General features: G+C 40.4%; 1 protein-coding gene across 1 annotated transcript in view; it reads left to right on the forward strand.

The window, feature by feature from the left end:
* Positions 1-19,365, forward strand: part of KIF20B (kinesin family member 20B) — a 76,361-nt gene that overhangs the window by 35,961 nt on the left and 21,035 nt on the right. The window contains exons 18-26 of the mRNA XM_087964164.1: positions 46-165; positions 4,858-4,987; positions 8,586-9,687; positions 12,155-12,293; positions 13,173-13,295; positions 14,411-14,468; positions 15,157-15,282; positions 15,981-16,120; positions 18,007-18,162. Coding sequence (XP_087820290.1) covers positions 46-165; positions 4,858-4,987; positions 8,586-9,687; positions 12,155-12,293; positions 13,173-13,295; positions 14,411-14,468; positions 15,157-15,282; positions 15,981-16,120; positions 18,007-18,162 — 2,094 coding nt within the window. The remainder of the gene's footprint in view (positions 1-45; positions 166-4,857; positions 4,988-8,585; positions 9,688-12,154; positions 12,294-13,172; positions 13,296-14,410; positions 14,469-15,156; positions 15,283-15,980; positions 16,121-18,006; positions 18,163-19,365) is intronic.

A 19,365-nucleotide genomic window follows, 5' to 3' on the forward strand; every position in this document is an offset into this window, starting at 1 on the left:
GTGCAGACACATCTCTTCTCAGTCTTCTTTCTCTTTCTTTTCAAGAAAATGGCTCTACAGAACAAACACATCCAGGAGCTGAGTCAAGCTGTGAAAGAAAAGGACAAAGAAATTAGTCAGCTACAAACTCTGGTTGCTCACTTGGAAGCTACCATAAAAGATTCTGTGAGTATTGAATCTGTCTACCTGATCACCTCAAAAGTAGCCATGTTACCTGTTAGGGTCAAGGTTTGCTAAGCTTTTAGAGGTAATCCAAACGTCAATTAGAATTTGGCTCCAAGACAACCGTTGGAATTTTATTATTTATTATTTCTTTGGAAAAAGTCAGCCTCTGTGTTTACAATCTATTAAGACAAAGATTTTTTAAGATAGCGTATGATAAAACAAAGAGGGCCTGTACATTTTCTTGAAAGGTAAGCAACTTGAGCTGGCCAAATATGTTCCTTTACTCCTTGATTTCCTACTCTATTGGCATTTTTTTTTGTCCATAATGGAACATAAGTGTGGATAGAAAATTAATGTTTGACTTGCTATCAGACATAACAGAAAATGTCTGCTCTCCTAGAGGCACTCTATATATCCAATCCCCACTCTTGAGATAGCACTTAGCAATAGAACTTAGACTTATATACCGCTTCACCGAGGTTTATAGCCCTCTCTAAGCGGTTTACAGAGTCAGCCTATTGCCCCCAACAATTTTGGTCCTCATTTTACCCACCTCGGAAGGATGGAAGGCTGAGTCAACCTTGAGCCTGGTGAGATTCGATCTGCCAAATTGCTGGCAGTCAGCAGAAGTAGCCTGCAGTACTGCACTCTAACCACTGCACCACCACAGCTCTGAGATGACGCACAATTGAGTTAAGTTTGAAGGTCCGCTTCATTATTTGTAGATTTTCAAATTCAGTGACACCAAATAGTGCTCTGACCACATAGGCTTCTTTCCCACATTATAAAATCTCTTCAAAGCCTCTTCAATTGCAACCCTATTCAGTAGTACCTTGATCATTGCCATTGTATCATAAGAAAATAAAATACTTTATTGTAATCACACTTTAACCTTAATGAATAGCTTAATAGTGGCCATGTGACTGGGAGCTTGAATGCACCCTTATGATAAAACCTCCTTTGGGGAAATGGTGGAAGAGACTTTCTTTTTCCAGTGACTCAAGGAGCTACACCATTAATAGTGTATATCATAATGTGGAGTCATCCATAGGCACGACAAAGAAGGATTAAACTAAATATGATCTGTGGAAGAAGGAAATCCCAACTCCCTCCAATAGTGTGCCAAAACCAAATGGACACTTTATAGTTAGGATATCATAAAGAGATTAGAAAATGAGTCAGAAAGTATTCAAAAAGCACTCAGGGAGAGCAGAGATTAAGTACGAGTAGTACTGGCATTTATGTTGTGGCTGGAGCAACGTTGAAACAACATTTGTCAACTAACATGGCTATAGCAAAAGGAAAGATTGATGCTGTAAAGGTACAAAGGCACACCATAGGTAAATGAAACATTAGATCCATGAGCAACAGAAAAATTGATGTCAATTGATGTCATACAATCTCTATAAATGATAACTGAAACTAAAAGAAACAAAGTCACTTGACCAAGAAGGTATTAGTTGAGCAATATTCCTTGACTTTGGCAGATACAAATAATTACTTTAATGGCTTAGATTTGGTAAGTTAAATGCCTGAAGAATTTTGAATTGAAATCTGTCACATCCTTTAAGATGAAACCAACAACAGTATCCTGAAATGAAAAAAAAATCTAATGAAAGAAAAACTGTGTCTGAGAGAGAAGTATACCATGAAATATGGTGCTTGCTAATAGAAAAGAGCTGGATCAATTCATGGAAGTCAGAGGGATCAGTGACTCTTAGCCTTGATGGCAGTGTGACCACTTCTGAAGGCCATCTGCTAGAAGACTAGTGGGTTTCTTTATGGGGTTGGTTGGCCACTTTGAGAGCGATCGCTGGGTCTGATCCAGCAGGGCACCACTTACAATTTATTTAGGAGAAAACATGGTCAAAATAGTAATGTTAGACTGTGAGGCGGCATCTCTGACAATTAATGTGCTGAGAAATTGAATGTCCCCAAAGTTACACATTGCCTATGTCATGGCTTTCCCAATTGTAATGTACAGCCTTGAAACTGAGCCATCAGGAAAAAGTAATGAAGAAAAATTGATGCTTTTGAATTGTGTTGGAGAAGATTGCTCAGAATACCTTCGGCTAGAATCTAATTAATTCAGTACTGGATGAAATAAATTCAGAGAGCTAATTGGAAGCCATAATAATGAAGTTAAAGGTAGAATAATTTTGGCACATAATGTGAAGGCCAGAGTCAATAAAGAAAACCCTGAAGCTTGGGAAAAAAAGCTAGATACTATTACTAGTATGATTCCAATTACAACCCTCAAGATTGTCCTGAAAGACAATCCCATTGAAATATGTCCGTTGAGGTACAAAGATTTAAAAGCAACTGGACAGTAACAAAATGATGCAAACTAAGGCCTCATTCAAAAAGGCACACAGCCTTGTGTAGGTAGAAAAACCTTCGTGATGTCCTCATTTTTCATGTCATTACACACATTTGTTCCTAAAACATAAGGAGCTTTAGGGAGCAATTTCTTAAGCAGCGTGGGAAGTGTGGAGAGAGGCTGATTCTCATATCTAGAAATGTTTTCCCAGGCAACTTGATTTAATTCTAATAGCATACATCAGTGGTTAGGTCTTGAGGATCTGTGACTGTTAAGCCTGGATTCCCCAACGGGTGTTAAGGAAAACAAACTAAACAGAATGGGCAGCGAAGTCAGATAGGAAGACAGGTAAATGTGTGAGATAAGTTTTCTAGTTAACACGCAGTAAAAATACAGATACGCTTGTGCTATCAAAAATATAGTTTATTCCATTTAAGAATTATAGCATAGTCAAAATAAACGGTCCATTAGTCATATATCATTTTCAGTCAAGTCTTGTCGGGGATACTCTATTTGCAAAATCCGTGTTGAGTAGCCAATGTCAGTTCACTTACAATAAATCAGTCCAATCTTTATCTTCTCTCCGTTGAGAAAATAAACACTCCTTTATCTCTCCCCGTTCCAGCAAGAACGCAGTCATCAATCCATCCAGTAATTAGGGATCAGTAAGCCAGAGAGAGCGAGCTGCAATTGCCTCGCTTCTTATATAGTGCTTTTACAACCACACCCTTAATTACATTCTGCTGTTAAAGTTACACACACTTTAACTAACAAACCATGATACCTTATTTATTATTTTTACCCAAACCAGTTAGGGTAAACAATGTTATCCCTAACAGTGACCATAAAAGGTATTTAAAGGGGGTCCATGGTGAAGAAAAGGTTGAGAACCACTGGCATACACGATTTAAACCAGGGGTCACCAACATTGGCAACTTTAAGACTTGTGGACTTCAACCCCATGCTTTGCCGGCTGCTTTGCTGGCTGAGGAATTCTGGGAGTTGAAGTCCACAAGTCTTAAAGTTGCTAAGGTTGGAGACCCCTGGTTTAAACTTTCAGAGAGCAACTTCCATGTGAGAGAGGGAGAGAGATCTTGTGATACCTTGCATCACTGAAGAACAGTTAGTTTTGTTTATCTTTGGTGTAAGCAATTATCTAAATTTTAGCCTGCTCCTTGAAATAGATAATTGGAAACAACAATCTATTTTGGATGTTTTATGAATAAAATCTGAAGGAAAACATTTCATGATAATGAAAAGACAAAGAATTATAGACGTGAGGTGAGGTAATATGTAGATTCGCTGTGTGGGATCCATTATAAGGAACGTAGGGACACACTCTCTATCCTAGAGTCAGCTCCATTTCTATTTTCCATACAAGATCCTACAAAAGTTATCTGATCCTATGCATCAAGATAGGGAGGAATCTAGGGAATAAGATATTCTTTTCTTATTTGTGTGTATCTAGTTTCAAATGAGAGCACTAAAATCTTATGGTATTGGAAGGGAGCAATTTCCAGAATACTAAGAAGTTATCATACTTACTCAGTGCCTATATCCATTAATGTGACTAATATTCCATGCAGAAATAATAGTTTTGGTGATCCTACCAAAGGTAAAGGAGGCCCCAGATTTTACTCAGCTAATCATTGCTGACTCTAGGGTAGGGGTCGGCAACCTTAAACACTCAAGAGCCACAAAGGTCCTAACCAGAAGCCTCCTGTTGAATTCTGGAGCCGACCAGAAGTCTGGTTCCCCCACCATAGAGTGTCCTCCTAGCACGGCATCCTTTTTCCTCTACTGACTGGCAACAGGGAGCCGCAGCAGAGGCATGAAAGAGCCACATGCGGCTCTAGAGCCACAGGTTGCCAACCCCTACTCTAGGGGGCAGTGCTCATCTTGGTTTCAAGGCTGTTGAGCCAGCGCTATCCAAAGGTATTTCCAGTCGTGGCCAGCATGACATCAAGGAGTGCTGTTACCTACTCACCAAAGTGGTACCTATTTATCTAGTTGCATTTGCATGCTTTCAAACTGCTAGGTTGGCAGGCGTGGAGTGAGAATGGGAGCTCACCCCGTTGTGTAGTGCTTAAGTCTCGAACGTGGGCTGTCGGCTTTCCAGCCAACAAGTCCAGCGTCTGAATCGCTGAGCCACCTCAAGGTGAGGCATTAGTGAAACTAGCAGAGTATCTAAAAATAAGCGAACTTGACAAACATATTGACTGGATACTACATTCCAGCATGTATGAGTAGCAATGGAAAAAAAATCCTATTTATCTTTTTTATTGTAGGAGTCATTTAAACTAGAAATGGTAAAGCAGGTGAATTGTTAATGGTTCTGCCCTTTAAAAATTGCCTTCTTTATTTTAATGCAGGAGATCACCATTGCCACTATAAAACAGCAAATAGAACAGGAAAACTGCAGTGAATCCAAGGAGAAAAGCATTGGCTCAAGAAGGAAACGGTATTTAGAAAGGGATGAAGAAGGCCCCCCTTCAAAGCAAGGTATCACTTCCTCTTCTGCATATACCGAAAGGCTGCTGAGGTCAAAAATAACTTGTATATCAAAACAAAAAGTTAATAAAGTACAGAATTAAATGTTGAGACCCAGAAGACGGCTGTCACATCAGATGTGCATCTTGCATGAACTCCTATTACTTTTATAAAAAATCAGAAATAAACATTTTTTAAATGGAACATCTCCCTTTCCATGTAGTGTGTGTGTTTCTCATCAAATGGATGTTGTGAGCTATCTTCTGTTTTGTGAATCTGCTGGGTCTGCTCAAGTGTGTGTTGTATTTGTGTAATTTTGATTCTCCTAAATGTACTAGTCAATGGAAATTCCAATCTTTGTGAGTCTGCTAAAAACATTACGTTTCCTTTGGTAAGAGAGCTGGCTTGCTGTGCAAGATCCTGCATCTTTTTCATCTGAATTATTCTTCCCATTTTTTTTTACAGTCAGCAATTTACATGGTAGTTAATATTTTTGGTTTGGGATTCATATAGCCAAAAAACAAAAAACAAAACCCAACCCTCATTTGTTAAGAGAATCTTTAAAGGTCACCAGTATAAAACCTATTACTCTGTAGCACATGCCAAGAATTGACTAATCTCTGCCTCATTTATCTAGATCAGTGCTTCTCAACATTGGTAGCTATAAGTTATATGGACTTTAAGTCCCCAAATCTCTAGCTATTACTGGCTAGGGAACTCTGGGAATTAAAGTCCACAGTCTTACGTTTCTCCAGGTTGAAAATCACTGATCTAGACCAGGGGTGTCAAATACAAGGCCCATGATATGGTTGAATCCGGTGGGGACATCCTGGAAAATGTAAGCCCACGTCACTTTGGCCTGGTCTACCCAATGCAAAGAGGAAACATTGGGCCAGTGTGGCTTTGGCCTGGCCTACCCAGTGTGAAGAGGAAACATGCCAGCAGTTTGGAGAGTGGTGTCAAGTTAGCCACGCCCACCCAGTCAGCCATGTCCAGTGAGCGATGTCAAGCTGGCCATGCCCATCCAGTTGGCCATGCCAGCCTGGCTCCCCACAGCCCTGAGGCAGCCCTCAAAAAAATTGAGTTTCACACCCTGGCCTTAGACCTTAAACCTTGGCAACTTTAAGACTTGTGGCTGAGGAATTCTGGGAGTTGAAGTCCACAAGTCTTAAAGTTGCCAAGGTTGGACACCCCTGCCTTAGACTATCATGTAGATACAAAGTGTATTCTGTTCTGATGTTTGCTTTTCATTTACACCAATTTTCAAAGCTACAAACACATGAAAGTATATTTTCAAAGCAACATTATATCTGCTTTTCTACTGGATTTGCTACCTCCTCTTATATTTTTCTTATTTTTTTTTTCAAATGAGAGAAAACCTCTGTCCCATGCCTTCAACAGAGAAAAATTCAAATATATTCCCCCCGCCCCTCCAAATGAGATTTAAAATGCTAAATTGGTCCTTATCATAAAAATATGAAATTTACTGTTGGGCTTTTTGATAAATTAAAAATAAATCTCCCCCTCTTTTTACTCCTTTCTCTTTCCTGTATATCGGATATCTGTGATAACAGAAGGAAGGTCATGTATGTATAGCTAAATGTCTGATCATGTGTTGTTCTGTGGCCTCTCCGGTGCTCTCTCAGCTTGGCTGATTTCTTGCATACGCTTCAATACCAAACTAGGCAACATCATCAGTGCTAGTAGGGAGTGGTGTTTCTGTTTTGTATTCCTCTGTATGCTTGTGCTGTACAGCAGAGGTCCCCAACCCCCCGGGCTGTGGTCTACTACTGGGCTGTGAGCTGTTTGGAACTGGGCCTTGGAAGTGGCGGGGGAGTATTCAGGTGCATGCGCACCTCCCCAGTTATGTGAGCAAGCACATGCCCTTGCGCCCCATTTGCACGAGTGGCAGGCACGCGTCCCCGATGTTCCCACAAATGGAGCTGTGAGCTTGCACGCTTGGCGCCACTCACACAGAATCTCCTCAACCAAACCCCGCCAGCCTGCAAAGTCGGAAAGGCTGGGGAACTCTATTATACAGTGGGACACTTCTTCTGGATCAGTATGAAGTTTGTTGGAAGCCTGCAATTAAAGTAGCTTTCTACTACCGTACATTTTCATGCCACTGCAAAATTACATTCCACAAATGCTTATATTCCAATATCAACATAGATATTGTCCTTTAATGAGTTTTTTTTTCCTGCTGTTGGTCTGTCAGTAAGTGTGACTTATCATTTGATATATAGAAATACAGGCAGCCCTCAATGTACGACCACAACTGAGCACGAAATTTCTGTTAAGTGAGCTTTGCCCCGTTTTACGACTTTTCTTGCCACAGTTGTTAAGCGACTCACAGCAGCTATTAAGTTAGTGACACGGTTCTTAAGTGAATCTGGTTTCCCCATGGACGTTGCTTGTCAGAAGGTCGCAAAAGGGGATTACAAGCCCCCACCCCCCCGGGATACTGCAACCATCATAAATATGAGTCAGTTGAACTGTTGTAAGTCGAGGACTAGCTGTATGCATCTTTAGAAAGCAGAAAGGTTATGTGAAAAGACTTACATTTGTCCCTCTGTTGTGTCATTGAATATACTCTATGGTTTTTGTTTGTGTGTGTGCATGCGTGCATCTGCGACTGTAAGTTTTTCTTCATCATTCCTCTCTTCAGGTATGTCCTAAATACCATTTGGCTATATTTGGACCAGCAATTTCAGGTTTCAATTACCAGTAATTACTGTACTTCAGACTAGAGTGGCTAACCACATCATCATTCTCCTTGAACAGGAAGAACTTTTTTTGGGTGGATCAACATTGCCCTGCTATATAAAAACACCACAGATTCCTTTTTGAAATTGATGCTACCGTATTAATGCTATTTTTTGCAGCTAATGTTTTTATTAATGTATTTGCAAACCCAGCAGATTTTTTTTTTTAAATTTACCTCAGCCTCAAAAAAAATGGTATAAAGAAAGAACACAATATATTTGAAAGTATATTATAATAAGATAAAAAATAATAATAGCACTTAGATTTATATACTGCTTCATAGAGCTTTACAGCCCTCTCTAAGCAGTTTACAGAGTCAGCATATTGCCCCCAACAATCTGGGTCTTCATTTTATCCATCTCGGAAGGATGGAAGGTGGAGTCAACTTTGAGCCGGTCAGTATCAAACTGCTGTCGTTCGGCAGAGTTAGCCTGCAATATTGGATTCTAACCACTGTGCCACCACCATGGCTCTTTATGTAAAAATCAAATAACTATATAATGTTTTATTTTTTTGACAGCAACAAATAAGGAAATAAAAACTTCAGGAAATTTTGTGGTGTCTAAACTGTATATTCATTTAGACTTCTGCCTCAAGCAGTGCTATCACAACAACAGTGTCAACTTCTTAAATAGTTGCTCAGGGATAGTTAATAGACTAGACTTGTAAGGCAAGTCAGTTGTCTGGTTTTCCCAAAATTGATTTGAAGGAAACAAGGAACCAAAAATGGTCTCTAAAATACCTTTTTCCGATCCTTTATTCACGTGGCAAATTCTCTAAAATGATGTTACATATATGTTGGCAGTTGACGGTTGTATAAAATTCATCTTTTTAATTTTTGTAGGATTCATTCACAACAGTTCTAAAGATGCCATAGTCTCAGAGAAAGCTGATGAAACACAACCCCATCCTTTGAAGGAAAAGGGAGACATGGTGGCCTTGGAGGAAAAAAATAAAATGCTAGAAGTTCAGGTGGCCTCACTTAAAGAAAAGTTAGAAAAAGAGAAAAACGAGAAGGAGGGATTTTCCAGTGAAATTGCTAGATTGTCTCAAGCTCTTTCTTCCGAAAAGGAAAGAGTTTCTGGCTTGAAAAGGAAGCTCCAGCAACAGCAGATAATTCAGGAGCAGGCAACACTTGAATTAGCTATGCTGAAAGAGAGAAATAAAGGTCACGAGGAGAAAATTCAGGTTCTGCTTCAAGAGATAGGTGCTGCTAGCCAAATCACTGTAGAAGAAAAATCACAGGTAAAGACACTTGAAGCAGAACTGGGTTTATTGAACAGGTTAGGGTCAGCTTGCCCTATGGTAGAGGTTGACTTGGCAAATCAAGAAAATATATCAAGAGACAAGCTTTTGCCAACTCCTCTTAACGCTGATGAAAAGAGCTCGTTCCATTGTAGCATTGAAGGCATCTGGAAAATCAGCCAGCAGATCATTAATGCCTCATCTCAAAAAAGCAGTAGTATTGCAGACCTCATGCAACAGGTTGAGCAGTTACAGATGAAAACTTTGGAGGCCGATGAGGAGAATTCTCAGCTGAGATTGAAACTGAGCGAAACTATAAGTCAGAGAGATGCATTTGTGCAGGAGAAGACATCCCTCCTTAATCAGCTGAGGGACCTAGAGCAGAAAAATACTTTTTATGTTGAAAAATATAAGGAAGAGGAAAATAGAGCAGTTGAGAAAATAAAAACAAACGAGGACTTATTGGAAGAGTGTAGGGCAAAAGATGTCAGAATAGTTTCTTTAGAACAAATAGTGAAAGAGAAAGAGTCAGCCATTTTAGTGATGAAACAATCCATTCAAGACATGGAGGGGAAGCTTGGCATTTCAGAAGCTAAAATCGGAAAATTCATGGATCAGGAATCACAACTGAGGGTGGAAGTTCTAGACCTGAAGAGACTGAATGAAGTTGGAAGAGAAAAGTTAAAGCAAGTCACCAAAGAGTAAGTTTTTGTTACCTTCCTGCTAAATAATACATAGATACAAATATAAATATCAGATGGAATTAGAAATTAGACTATGCATTCTGTTTCTTTTATCCCAAGAAATGCTTAATCTAGGATAGTTTTTCAATTAGATGTTTTCTAGGAATTGAACTCCCACTTCTAGACTTCTGTTAATTGAAGTCATTGACTGATCTATTGTCTTAATAGTATAATAGTATAGTATATTAGTATAATAGCTGGTAATAGTGATAAAAAAATCGAAACGCAAGCCAGCAAAGTTGCAGACTTCTATAGTAGAAGGGACAAGCATTATGAACATAATAGGGGCTGCTTCTCAATAAACAGTCTTGGGAATGGGTTGTATACAGCTTTTGGATAAAATGCTTTAGAAGTGGCAGCCGTTCAAGGTAAACCAGGCGAGGAAACCAAATACCATGTACATTAGTGTTACCTTTATTGTAAGGCTTTAGTAACAAAACCTTGCAGGTCTGAACGCGCTTCTGTTTTTGTTCATGTTGTGTGATCTAAGGAAGGGTTTGAGATTAGAAGAGAAGAGGGGAAGAGTTGGAAGGGATCTTGGAGGTCTTCTAGTCCAGCCCTCTGCTCAGTCAGGAAACCCTATACCATTTCAGACAAATGGTTATCCAATCTCTTAACAATTTCCAGTGCTGAAGCATTTACAATTTCTGAAGGCGAGGTGTACAATCGATTAATTGGTTCTAGCTGTCGGGAATTTTCTCCTTAGTTCTAGGTTGCTTCTGTCCTTGATTAGTCCCCACCCATTGCTTCTTGTCCTGCCCTGAGGTGCTTTGGAGAATAGCTTGACTCCCTCTTTTTTATGGTAACCCCCTGAGATATTGGAACACTGCTATCATGTCACCTCTAGTCCTTCTTTTCATCAAACTAGACATTCCCAATTCCAGCAACCATTCTTCATATGTTTTAGCCTCCAATCGCCTAATCATGTTAATCAACCCTAAAGATGTTACATTACATTTTTGACCTGGGCTCAGAATCTCGCCCCCCCTGCCCCCATTGCTGCCTTGGTGGTGGCTTTTCCTCCTGTCCCAGAAGGTGCCTCTGCCCTCTACAAGAACATCATGCTCAGCAAACTAATTAAATAAGTAACATAACAGAAGCTCAAAACTCCTGCTCAAATAATACTCATGAATGGCTCTTACCTCAGACAGAGAAAGGCATTGAATAGGCTTTCTGGTACATATTAATCTTAACTATTTTTGTTAATGATGAAATGAGGGGATGCTTACCAGATCTGAAGAGGGCATAAAGCTCTATGGAATAGCTAATGCCTTACAAGACAGAAATGAAATAGAGTTAAGATCTTGCTGGATTAGAGGAAATGGTTGAAAAATAAATAATGATATTTAACAGAGACAAATGCCATGTTCTTTAGTCTGGAAAAAAGAGATAAGTGTGCCACATTTTGAATGGGGGAGAGTGTTTGTATTTAGAAGAGAAAATTAATGCACTCTGCTTCTGTTTGTATTTAGAAGCTTCAATTAATGCAAATTGCAGCAGCTAGCTGCTAAGCTACAGTCCATGTTAAAAAAAATTACAGGTTGTTAGTTGTTGTATCTGCATAATTTAAGATGCTAATTTTAACTTTTAAAGCCCGGAACGGCTTAGGGAATTTTAGAGAGGCTGTTTCTCAATAGGAACCTGCCCAGACCTGTCTGGAAAGACACTGACCAAATCTGCGAGAAGATCTCCATGGAACTGAATAGAACACAAGCAGTGATAATAAAATTGCAAATTTGGCTGATTTGGCTGAAAGTCCTAGGTAACACTGCTTGGAATCCAAAAGTAGTTGTGTTTGTGAAAGAGAAAAATAGAAGATCTCTATAGAAATCTAAATTAGTGTCCTTACTGAGTTTTTTTCTAATTTTTTACCTATGGTTGTTAGTCTATCATAGCTTTTGTGCCTCCTAGGTAGTCTGCATATAGCTTCTGACCATTCTTGGTTTTCCTTTAATGCCCTTTGAAGGATTAAAGAACATTATTTCTGTTTTCTGATCATATACCAAACAGGGGGGTTAAGTTTTTCCTGACTATTTTTTTTAATAACCCTTGGGAACATAACTAACAAAACTTACAAAATTGGAGATGAATATTTTGGTCCCATTCAAGGAACACTATTTGCAATGACTCAGTGGTACTAGAGTTGGGACCCAAATGCCCTGGAGCTCTTGGAAGCGAAGACCAACTTAAAAAATTAAAAGCCACAAATATTTGCTTGTTCCTATCGGAGAAGAACATTTTCAAGGTAAGAAGTAGAGAGTGAGCCATTTCACCTATATGTTGCTATTGAAACATGTTTGACTCTTGGCTCTATTCTATTCCTGATTTGTTTAACTAGAACTCTGCAGCTTAGGGAGTTATTTCTAAAAGACTTCACTCTCTTTTTTTCGCACTCATGCACAGAAGTTGTTTGCTTCTTTTTCAGATTGAAAGAAGAGCTATCAAAGAGTACCGATCTTTCTTCCCGCCTGCAAGCAGAAATCCAGCAGAAAGATGAAGAATTTGCAGATCTGAAGGAGAAGTTGGCTGATAGCAAAAAGCAGATTGAACAGGTTCAAAGACAGGTCTGTAAGAGGAATATATATATATATTTCCTGTCATTCTGTATGCAACTCTTCTTTTGTCTTCTGCATTTGACTTACAAAAGTTCAATTAGTGGCCAATCTAAGTTACAACAGGACTGAAAAAAGTGACATGATAGTTTTTCACATTTAGAACCATTACAACTTGGCAACTGGTTCATATTTATGACGGGTGGGGTGTCTCAGAGCTGCGTGATCACTTTTTTTGACTTTCTGACAAGCAAAGTCAACGGGGAGGCCAGATTCACTTAATAATGACGTTGCTAACTTAACAACTGCAATGATTCACTGAACAAACGTGGCAAGAAAGATCGTAAAAGAGGGCAAAACACTTAACAAATGTTTCACTTAGGAACAGAAATTTTGGGCTCAATTGTGGTCGTTAAGTTGAGGATTGCCTGTACTTCTAATTTGGTTAGTCATGCTTGAAGACATAAAATTGAGTTAAATTGAAGCACTCCAGGAAGAAATTAAACAGATTGACCTTCCATGGTCATCAGTTGAGAATCTCTTTTGAAGGTTTATTAATGGTGGTGGATATCTTTTGTTTGAGTTTTGTTCAAAGCCTCTTTAGGCCAACATCACTGGCCAATTTCCATTCCCACTGATGTAACAAAACTATCAACTCTCAGATTTTTCGGGCTGTTTCCTTTTTGTCCACATCAAGATCATTTTTCCTCCCTGCTATTAGAAGCTACATTTGTTCTGCTTTCGAAAGATGACACATGTTCCTGTTGGAAGTCATCTCTCTGCTCACATCAATGTTTGATTTGTCCTCCTCCTCCTCTGTATTTCAAATTGCAGCCCAGATACGTGGGGAAAGTAGCACTCTCTCTCCAACTGGGTATAATCTTTTTACAGGTGGGCAGCATGCGTGCTGAAGAGAAATTGCTGCGGAGTAAAGTTAATGAACTTGAGAAGGCCAAAGGCCAGCTAACTGAAGAGCTGGATCTCAAGCAGCGGACAATCCAGCAATTTAAGAAGGTGCCACAGAAAGTTTCAATCTTGGTAGCATTATGTGGGGGGAGAGGTTGAATGTGACTTGCGTAACATGGCCCTTGGAGTGCAGCTGGTGCCTTGCGTGTGAAGCTCTTAGTGAAGGCAGTCAGTGCTTTGTGCGTGAAGCTCCTAGTGAAGACAGTTGGTGTTTCGCGCATGAAGCTCCTAGTGAAGACAGTTGGTGCTTTGCGTGTGAAGCTCCAAGTGAAGACGGTGCTTTGCGCGTGAAGATCCTAGTGAAGACAGTTAATGCTTTGCACATGAAGCTCCTAGTGAAGACAGTTGGTGCTTTGCACATGAGCTCTAGTGAAGACAGTTGAAGCTCCTAGTGAAGACAGTTGGTGCTTTGCCATGCTCGTGAAGCTCCTAGTGAAGACAGTTGGTGCTTTGCGCATGAAGCTCCTAGTGAAGACAGTTGGTGCTTTGCGTGTGAAGCTCCAAGTGAAGACGGTGCTTTGCGCGTGAAGCTCCTAGTGAAGATAGTTAATGCTTTGCACATGAAGCTCCTAGTGAAGACAGTTGGTGCTTTGCACATGAAGCTCCTAGTGAAGACAGTTGGTGCTTTGCGCATGAAGCTCCTAGTGAAGACAGTTGGTGCTTTGCGTGTGAAGCTCCAAGTGAAGACGGTGCTTTGCGCGTGAAGCTCCTAGTGAAGACAGTTAATGCTTTGCACATGAAGCTCCTAGTGAAGACAGTTGGTGCTTTGCACATGAAGCTCCTAGTGAAGACAGTTGGTGCTTTGCACATGAAGCTCCTAGTGAAGACAGTTGGTGCTTTGCACATGAAGCTCCTAGTGAAGACAGTTGGTGCTTTGCGTGTGAAGCTCCTAGTGAAGACAGTCGGTGCTTTGTGCTTGAAACTCCTAATGAAGACGGTGCTTTCTACATGAAGATCCTAGTGAAGACAATGTTTTGTGTGTGAAGATCCACTCAAAGACAGAATTTAATGTAGGTTACTGCTATGTGTATTTAGCATTGCTATCTGCAATTGAGCACAGTGGTTCTGACTTTAGAATTACCCAGTTTTTATAGTTAAAAAAAAACTTTTACAAAACGTTTAGTGCCTATGTCTGATGTTTTTTATTTCTGTGTCCAAATCAGGATGATCTAAGTAAGAAGCTGGAGGACTTGTTACAGCAGTACCAGAATTCATGTGAAGGTATGTAACAACTAGGAAGGAGACACACATAGAGAGAGAATGAGTGTGGGTGTATTTGTCCATGCTTCTAAATGTTTCTGCTTCTTATTCTCTCTGGATTGTATAATTTTACTAATCTATATATAGTGTTGATATGAAGTACTACAGTATATCAGGGGTCGGCAACCTTAAAAACACTCAAAGAGGCATTTGGACCCATTTCCCACAGAAAAGAAAATTCCGGGAGTCACAAAACTCTTCCCATGCCTGACTATTTCTTGAGCGGCCACAAAACTAGCATATGTAGTTGAATTAAACATTCTGTTTTCTTCTGAAACTTTACTTTTCTTGGATTTATCCATGGTTGGACAACCTGGGGTCAAAAAGCTCAGTAAATTGTGTGCCGGCAGGTATTGCACATTGGCGGTTGTGACGCATATTTTGAGCGACGGAGCTGCAGCAGAGGGATGAAAGAGCCACATGCGGCTCCGGAGCTGCTGGTTGCCGACCCCTGTGCTATATCAATGAAACCCCTGCTCCTCACATGAGTAGCCTCTTTTCTGCATATAGCAGGAAGCTGAAATCACTTGGGTTGGAAAAGTGATCCTGAGGCCCACAGCCATGTCTCCCTGCTCTCCCTAAGAATTCATTTTGCGGAAGGACTGCACAGAAGGCTTTCAAGAGTAGCCATTTTTATTTCAAACTTTAGATGTACTTTGCAAAGAGAAGATCATTGACGACATGAGACTGACCTTAGAGGAACAAGAACAGACTCAGTATGAACAAGATCAAATTCTTCAGGCCACGCTAGCAGAAAATGAAAGGTGTAAAGCAGGTAAGCCACAGTGGAGGAGGATGTGCTTTATTCCCTTGGCTCCCTTACACAAAAGCCAGGCAGCCTTTGAAGCTGAGATGTAGATTTCAACCACAGGTAGTCCTCGACTTGCAACAGTTCATTTAGGGACCGTTCAAAGTGACCATGGTACTGAAAAAAGTGACACTTATGACCTTTGCAGTATCCCCATGAACACATGATTAAAATTCAGATGCTTGGCAAATGGTTCATATTTTTGACCGTGGCTGTGTCCCAAGGTGACTTTTTGACTAGGGGTCAGTGGGAAAGCCAGATTCATTTAACAACCGGGTTGCTAACTTATCAGCTGCACTGATTCACTTAACAACTTAGGCAAGAAAGGTCATAAAACAGGGCAAAACTTGCTTAATGAATGTCTCACTTAACAACAGACATATTGGGGTCAGTTGTGGTTTTAAGTGGAGGGCTACCTAATATAGATACATATGCAGCTTGCAGGAGAATTTAATCATGAAAGTTGCACCCTTTGTTTCACATGCCAGGAAATTTGACCTATCCAGTCTCTTGGTCATTTGAAGTTTCATCTTGCACCAGCTGCTTGAATTCTGTAGTCATTGTAGGCAAATTGTGACCATCTTCAGTTGCTGCTAATGGGATTCATTTTGTCATCTTGTATGTCAATTGTATGTCAACTTGTTAATGCACGTGTTTTGCTGTAGAATTGAAAGAATGGGGAAAAAGATACCAGGAGCTAAAGGAGCAGAAGAATGATATGAGGCCACAAGACATTAATGAAGGCTGTGAAAAAGACGCCAACTTGCTTCACAAACAATTAAAAGAATTGCAAGAGAAATTGGAGGTAACGCGTCAGTTCCTGTCACATTTAGTGGCAAATAGGGGAGGGGACTTCATGCCAAGCTACTTGCTGTTCTCACCTAGGCTTTTCAAGATCAGGAAGCAGATCCTCATTCCGATAAACCCCCTTTTATTTAGGTTAAAGGGAATTCCTTTCCAGCAAATAGTCTTTCACGAGATTTCACAACTACAGACCTTTATCAGGCTTGGAGAGTTGCCAGGCCGCTATCTTCCAAACACCACACTATAGCAGCAATTACTTGGCAAGAAATCAGGAACAGATCTTCACCCTAATGAATTGAACTAATTGTCTCCTGCAAACACCACTCTCCTTTTGCTCCTCTTTATTCCCTATGGGAGGGGCCATTCACCTGAGCCTTTACTCCCAAGTCAACCCTTGTTCCTTAACTGTTCCCTTCTCCTGGCTGCTCTGCACATGCGCACTCTGGGAACAGGCTCCAGCTCTTCTTCTGCCCCACTGATCTCTGACTCTGAAGGCACCTGATAACTGTTGGATCGCCCTGGCCCCATCTCTGCCTCCGACACAGAGCACTTGTCAGAGCCTTCCCCAGACTCCAGGACTGGCCCATGTTCCTCCCCAACCTCCTCACTGTCTGAGTCTGCCGCCAGCTCTGCTGGCCGCTGGCAGGCCACAACATTTGCAGAGATCATGTGCCTATTTAATTTGGTTTTTTTTTTTAAAAAAAAAAAACCTCTAATAAACTGGCATTGGTAGTCCTGAGAGACCAAGGATTTTTATAACAGTATGATCAAAATTTGGCATGGTTCTAATTTTTACAAAAATCAGTTCTCCACTAACTACACTGAGGTTGTTGGGTAAGAATATATGGGAAAACATATTTCTTTAGATGCTGTCAGCTCTAGAAATGAAGGGCTTATTTGGTTTGTACTAACATTGTAATAACAATAGCAGTAGCACTTACACTTACAATATATACTGCTTTATAGCCCTCTCTAAGCGGTTTACAGAGTCAGCATATTGCCCCCCCCAAAATCTGGGTCCTCATTTTACCCACCTCGGAAGGATGGAACCTTGAGCCTGATGAGATTTGAACTGCCAAATTTCAGGCAGCTGGCAGTTAGCAGAAGTAGTCTGCAGTACTGCACTCTAACCACTGTGCCACCGTGGCTCATCCAATGCTAATGGCAAGAAGGAAGTCACCATTTTGGCAGAATTGGTAAAAAGGACTGGGAAGCCCACTCCTTAATCTTATTCAGCTGAATATTCAGTCTGTGAGCAGGCTCATGAAGGAAAACAAGCCGATTCAAGTCAAATATTATTGGAGATGGAAGAAAACCAGTTTCCCATTCCAGTATATGAAAAAAGTGAATATATATGTAACCTATGCATGTGAATGGATGTACGTACAACAGGGCGTGGTAAAGAAATTCAAGATGGCAGCTACAATGGTGCAACTGAAGCTCTGCTTGTTTCTATCTATGTTGGGCATGCAAACCTCCAATAATGCCATAAAAGCTCCATCTTGCCTCTTTTGACCCTACCTTTACAAAAAGCATGATCTTATAACAAATAATGATCAGGAATTTAAAAAAAAACTATGATTCCTTGATTAGAAACAGTTTTTATGAGACGTTCACTTGGCTTTGTACAAAGTCTGTGCTTTTCAAATTCAGATGAAACAAGATGAGAGCTCATAAAAGTAGAACATATTCTATAATTCCTTTGTAGAGTTCAGTGTTACATGTGAATCTGATATTTAAACACATACTGTTTTGACAGGAAGTCAGGCATATTTTGAGGGATTTGGAGGGTGGGAGTGGAGATTTTCACATTTCAGTGGTTTTGTCTGTAGAGCATTTTCGGTTCTATTAGAAGAAAAGGTGTAACTCTGATTCCTATTAAAACAGGAATGCAAAGAACAGCATGAAACAGATCGTAGGAAGTGGCTGGCAGAAAAGACGCACCTTATAACGCAGGCGAAAGTAGCGGAAACTCTCCGTAACAAGGAGATGAAAAAATTTGCTGGAAATAAAGAATATTATGCCAAGCAACTCAAAGAAGCAGTACGTTATCCCCCCCCCCCTTTTTTTTCTTTGTATCTGTGAAAAAAAATCCAAGAGAAACATTTGTGAATGAATGTCTTTCAATTTATCCTGTGCCTTACTATTGAGTGTATAATATCCAAAAAGTACATGTGTACATAGACAAATTATGTAGGAATACACACACACACACACACACACACACACACACACTATGCTGCAGCTTTAAAACTAGAAACTCCTTCAACCGCAATACAAGAAGTTCTCAACTTTTGACCACAATTGACCCTTGTCCAAAGTTAAAGCTGTTGCAGTGGCCCCTATGGTCATGTGATCAAAATTCAGGCCTTACGATCCCTCCTTACGACTGGCTGCAAGGACATTGCAACTGCTCCCACTCTCTCCTCACCATCTCAGGTGCCCAGCTGGCTCACCCTGCAAACTGGGTCCTGGAGGCCTCACCCCCCTCCATCCTTACCCCATTACTTTTTGTAATGTTGTTCTGCAGCTGTTTACGTGCATGCCCAGCTGGTGGGAGGCATGGCTTTCCTATCAAAGCTGCATTGAGCCATCCTGCAAGCGAGTGCCATTCTTGCGGTCATTCAGAAGGTTCTTTCTCCAAATCATGCCAGGGCTGCCACCCCCATCCCCTGAAGCATGCTCTGCTTAATGACCCACTCAATCATACAATAGCCACAATTGGAAGTGCCGGGATTGCAGTCGTTGAGTGAAACAGTCACGTGGTGCCTTGATTTATGACTAAACTCCAAAAAAAAATAAAATTTTTTTTTTGTTTTTTTTTTTTTTTTTTTTTTTGGGGGGAAACCAAAATGTTGGTTTTGACCTATATGTCTTTTATCGCGATGCTTGTTGGCACCAAAGTACTTATATATAAGATAGCCTTTCTTTGCTTTGCTTTGGGCCTCTCAATTCATCCTCCACTTATTCAGTATGGATCTTTTTTAATGGTTCTGCAAATAAGGAAGGTGAAAAAGATTAGGATTTTGAGCAATGCTTTCTGAAGTAATCTCCGGGTTTTTCAACCTCTTCCTTTCTATATTAGATTTAGCACACACTAGCACTCTCATTGTTGGCCAAGTTGGCCATAGGACATGATAAAAAATGTCAAGATGGCGGGCACAATAGTATGTAGCAATTCAAAAACAGTCAAAGCTTTGACTGCATTGACAGAACTACTATCCTATTTTTTTTGACCATATCCAT

The sequence above is a fragment of the Notechis scutatus genome, chromosome 4 (genome assembly GCF_049901735.1).
Source record: "Notechis scutatus isolate UNSWTSFEM ecotype Mainland chromosome 4, rNotScu1.2, whole genome shotgun sequence".
In the NCBI taxonomy this organism is placed as follows: domain Eukaryota; kingdom Metazoa; phylum Chordata; class Lepidosauria; order Squamata; family Elapidae; genus Notechis; species Notechis scutatus.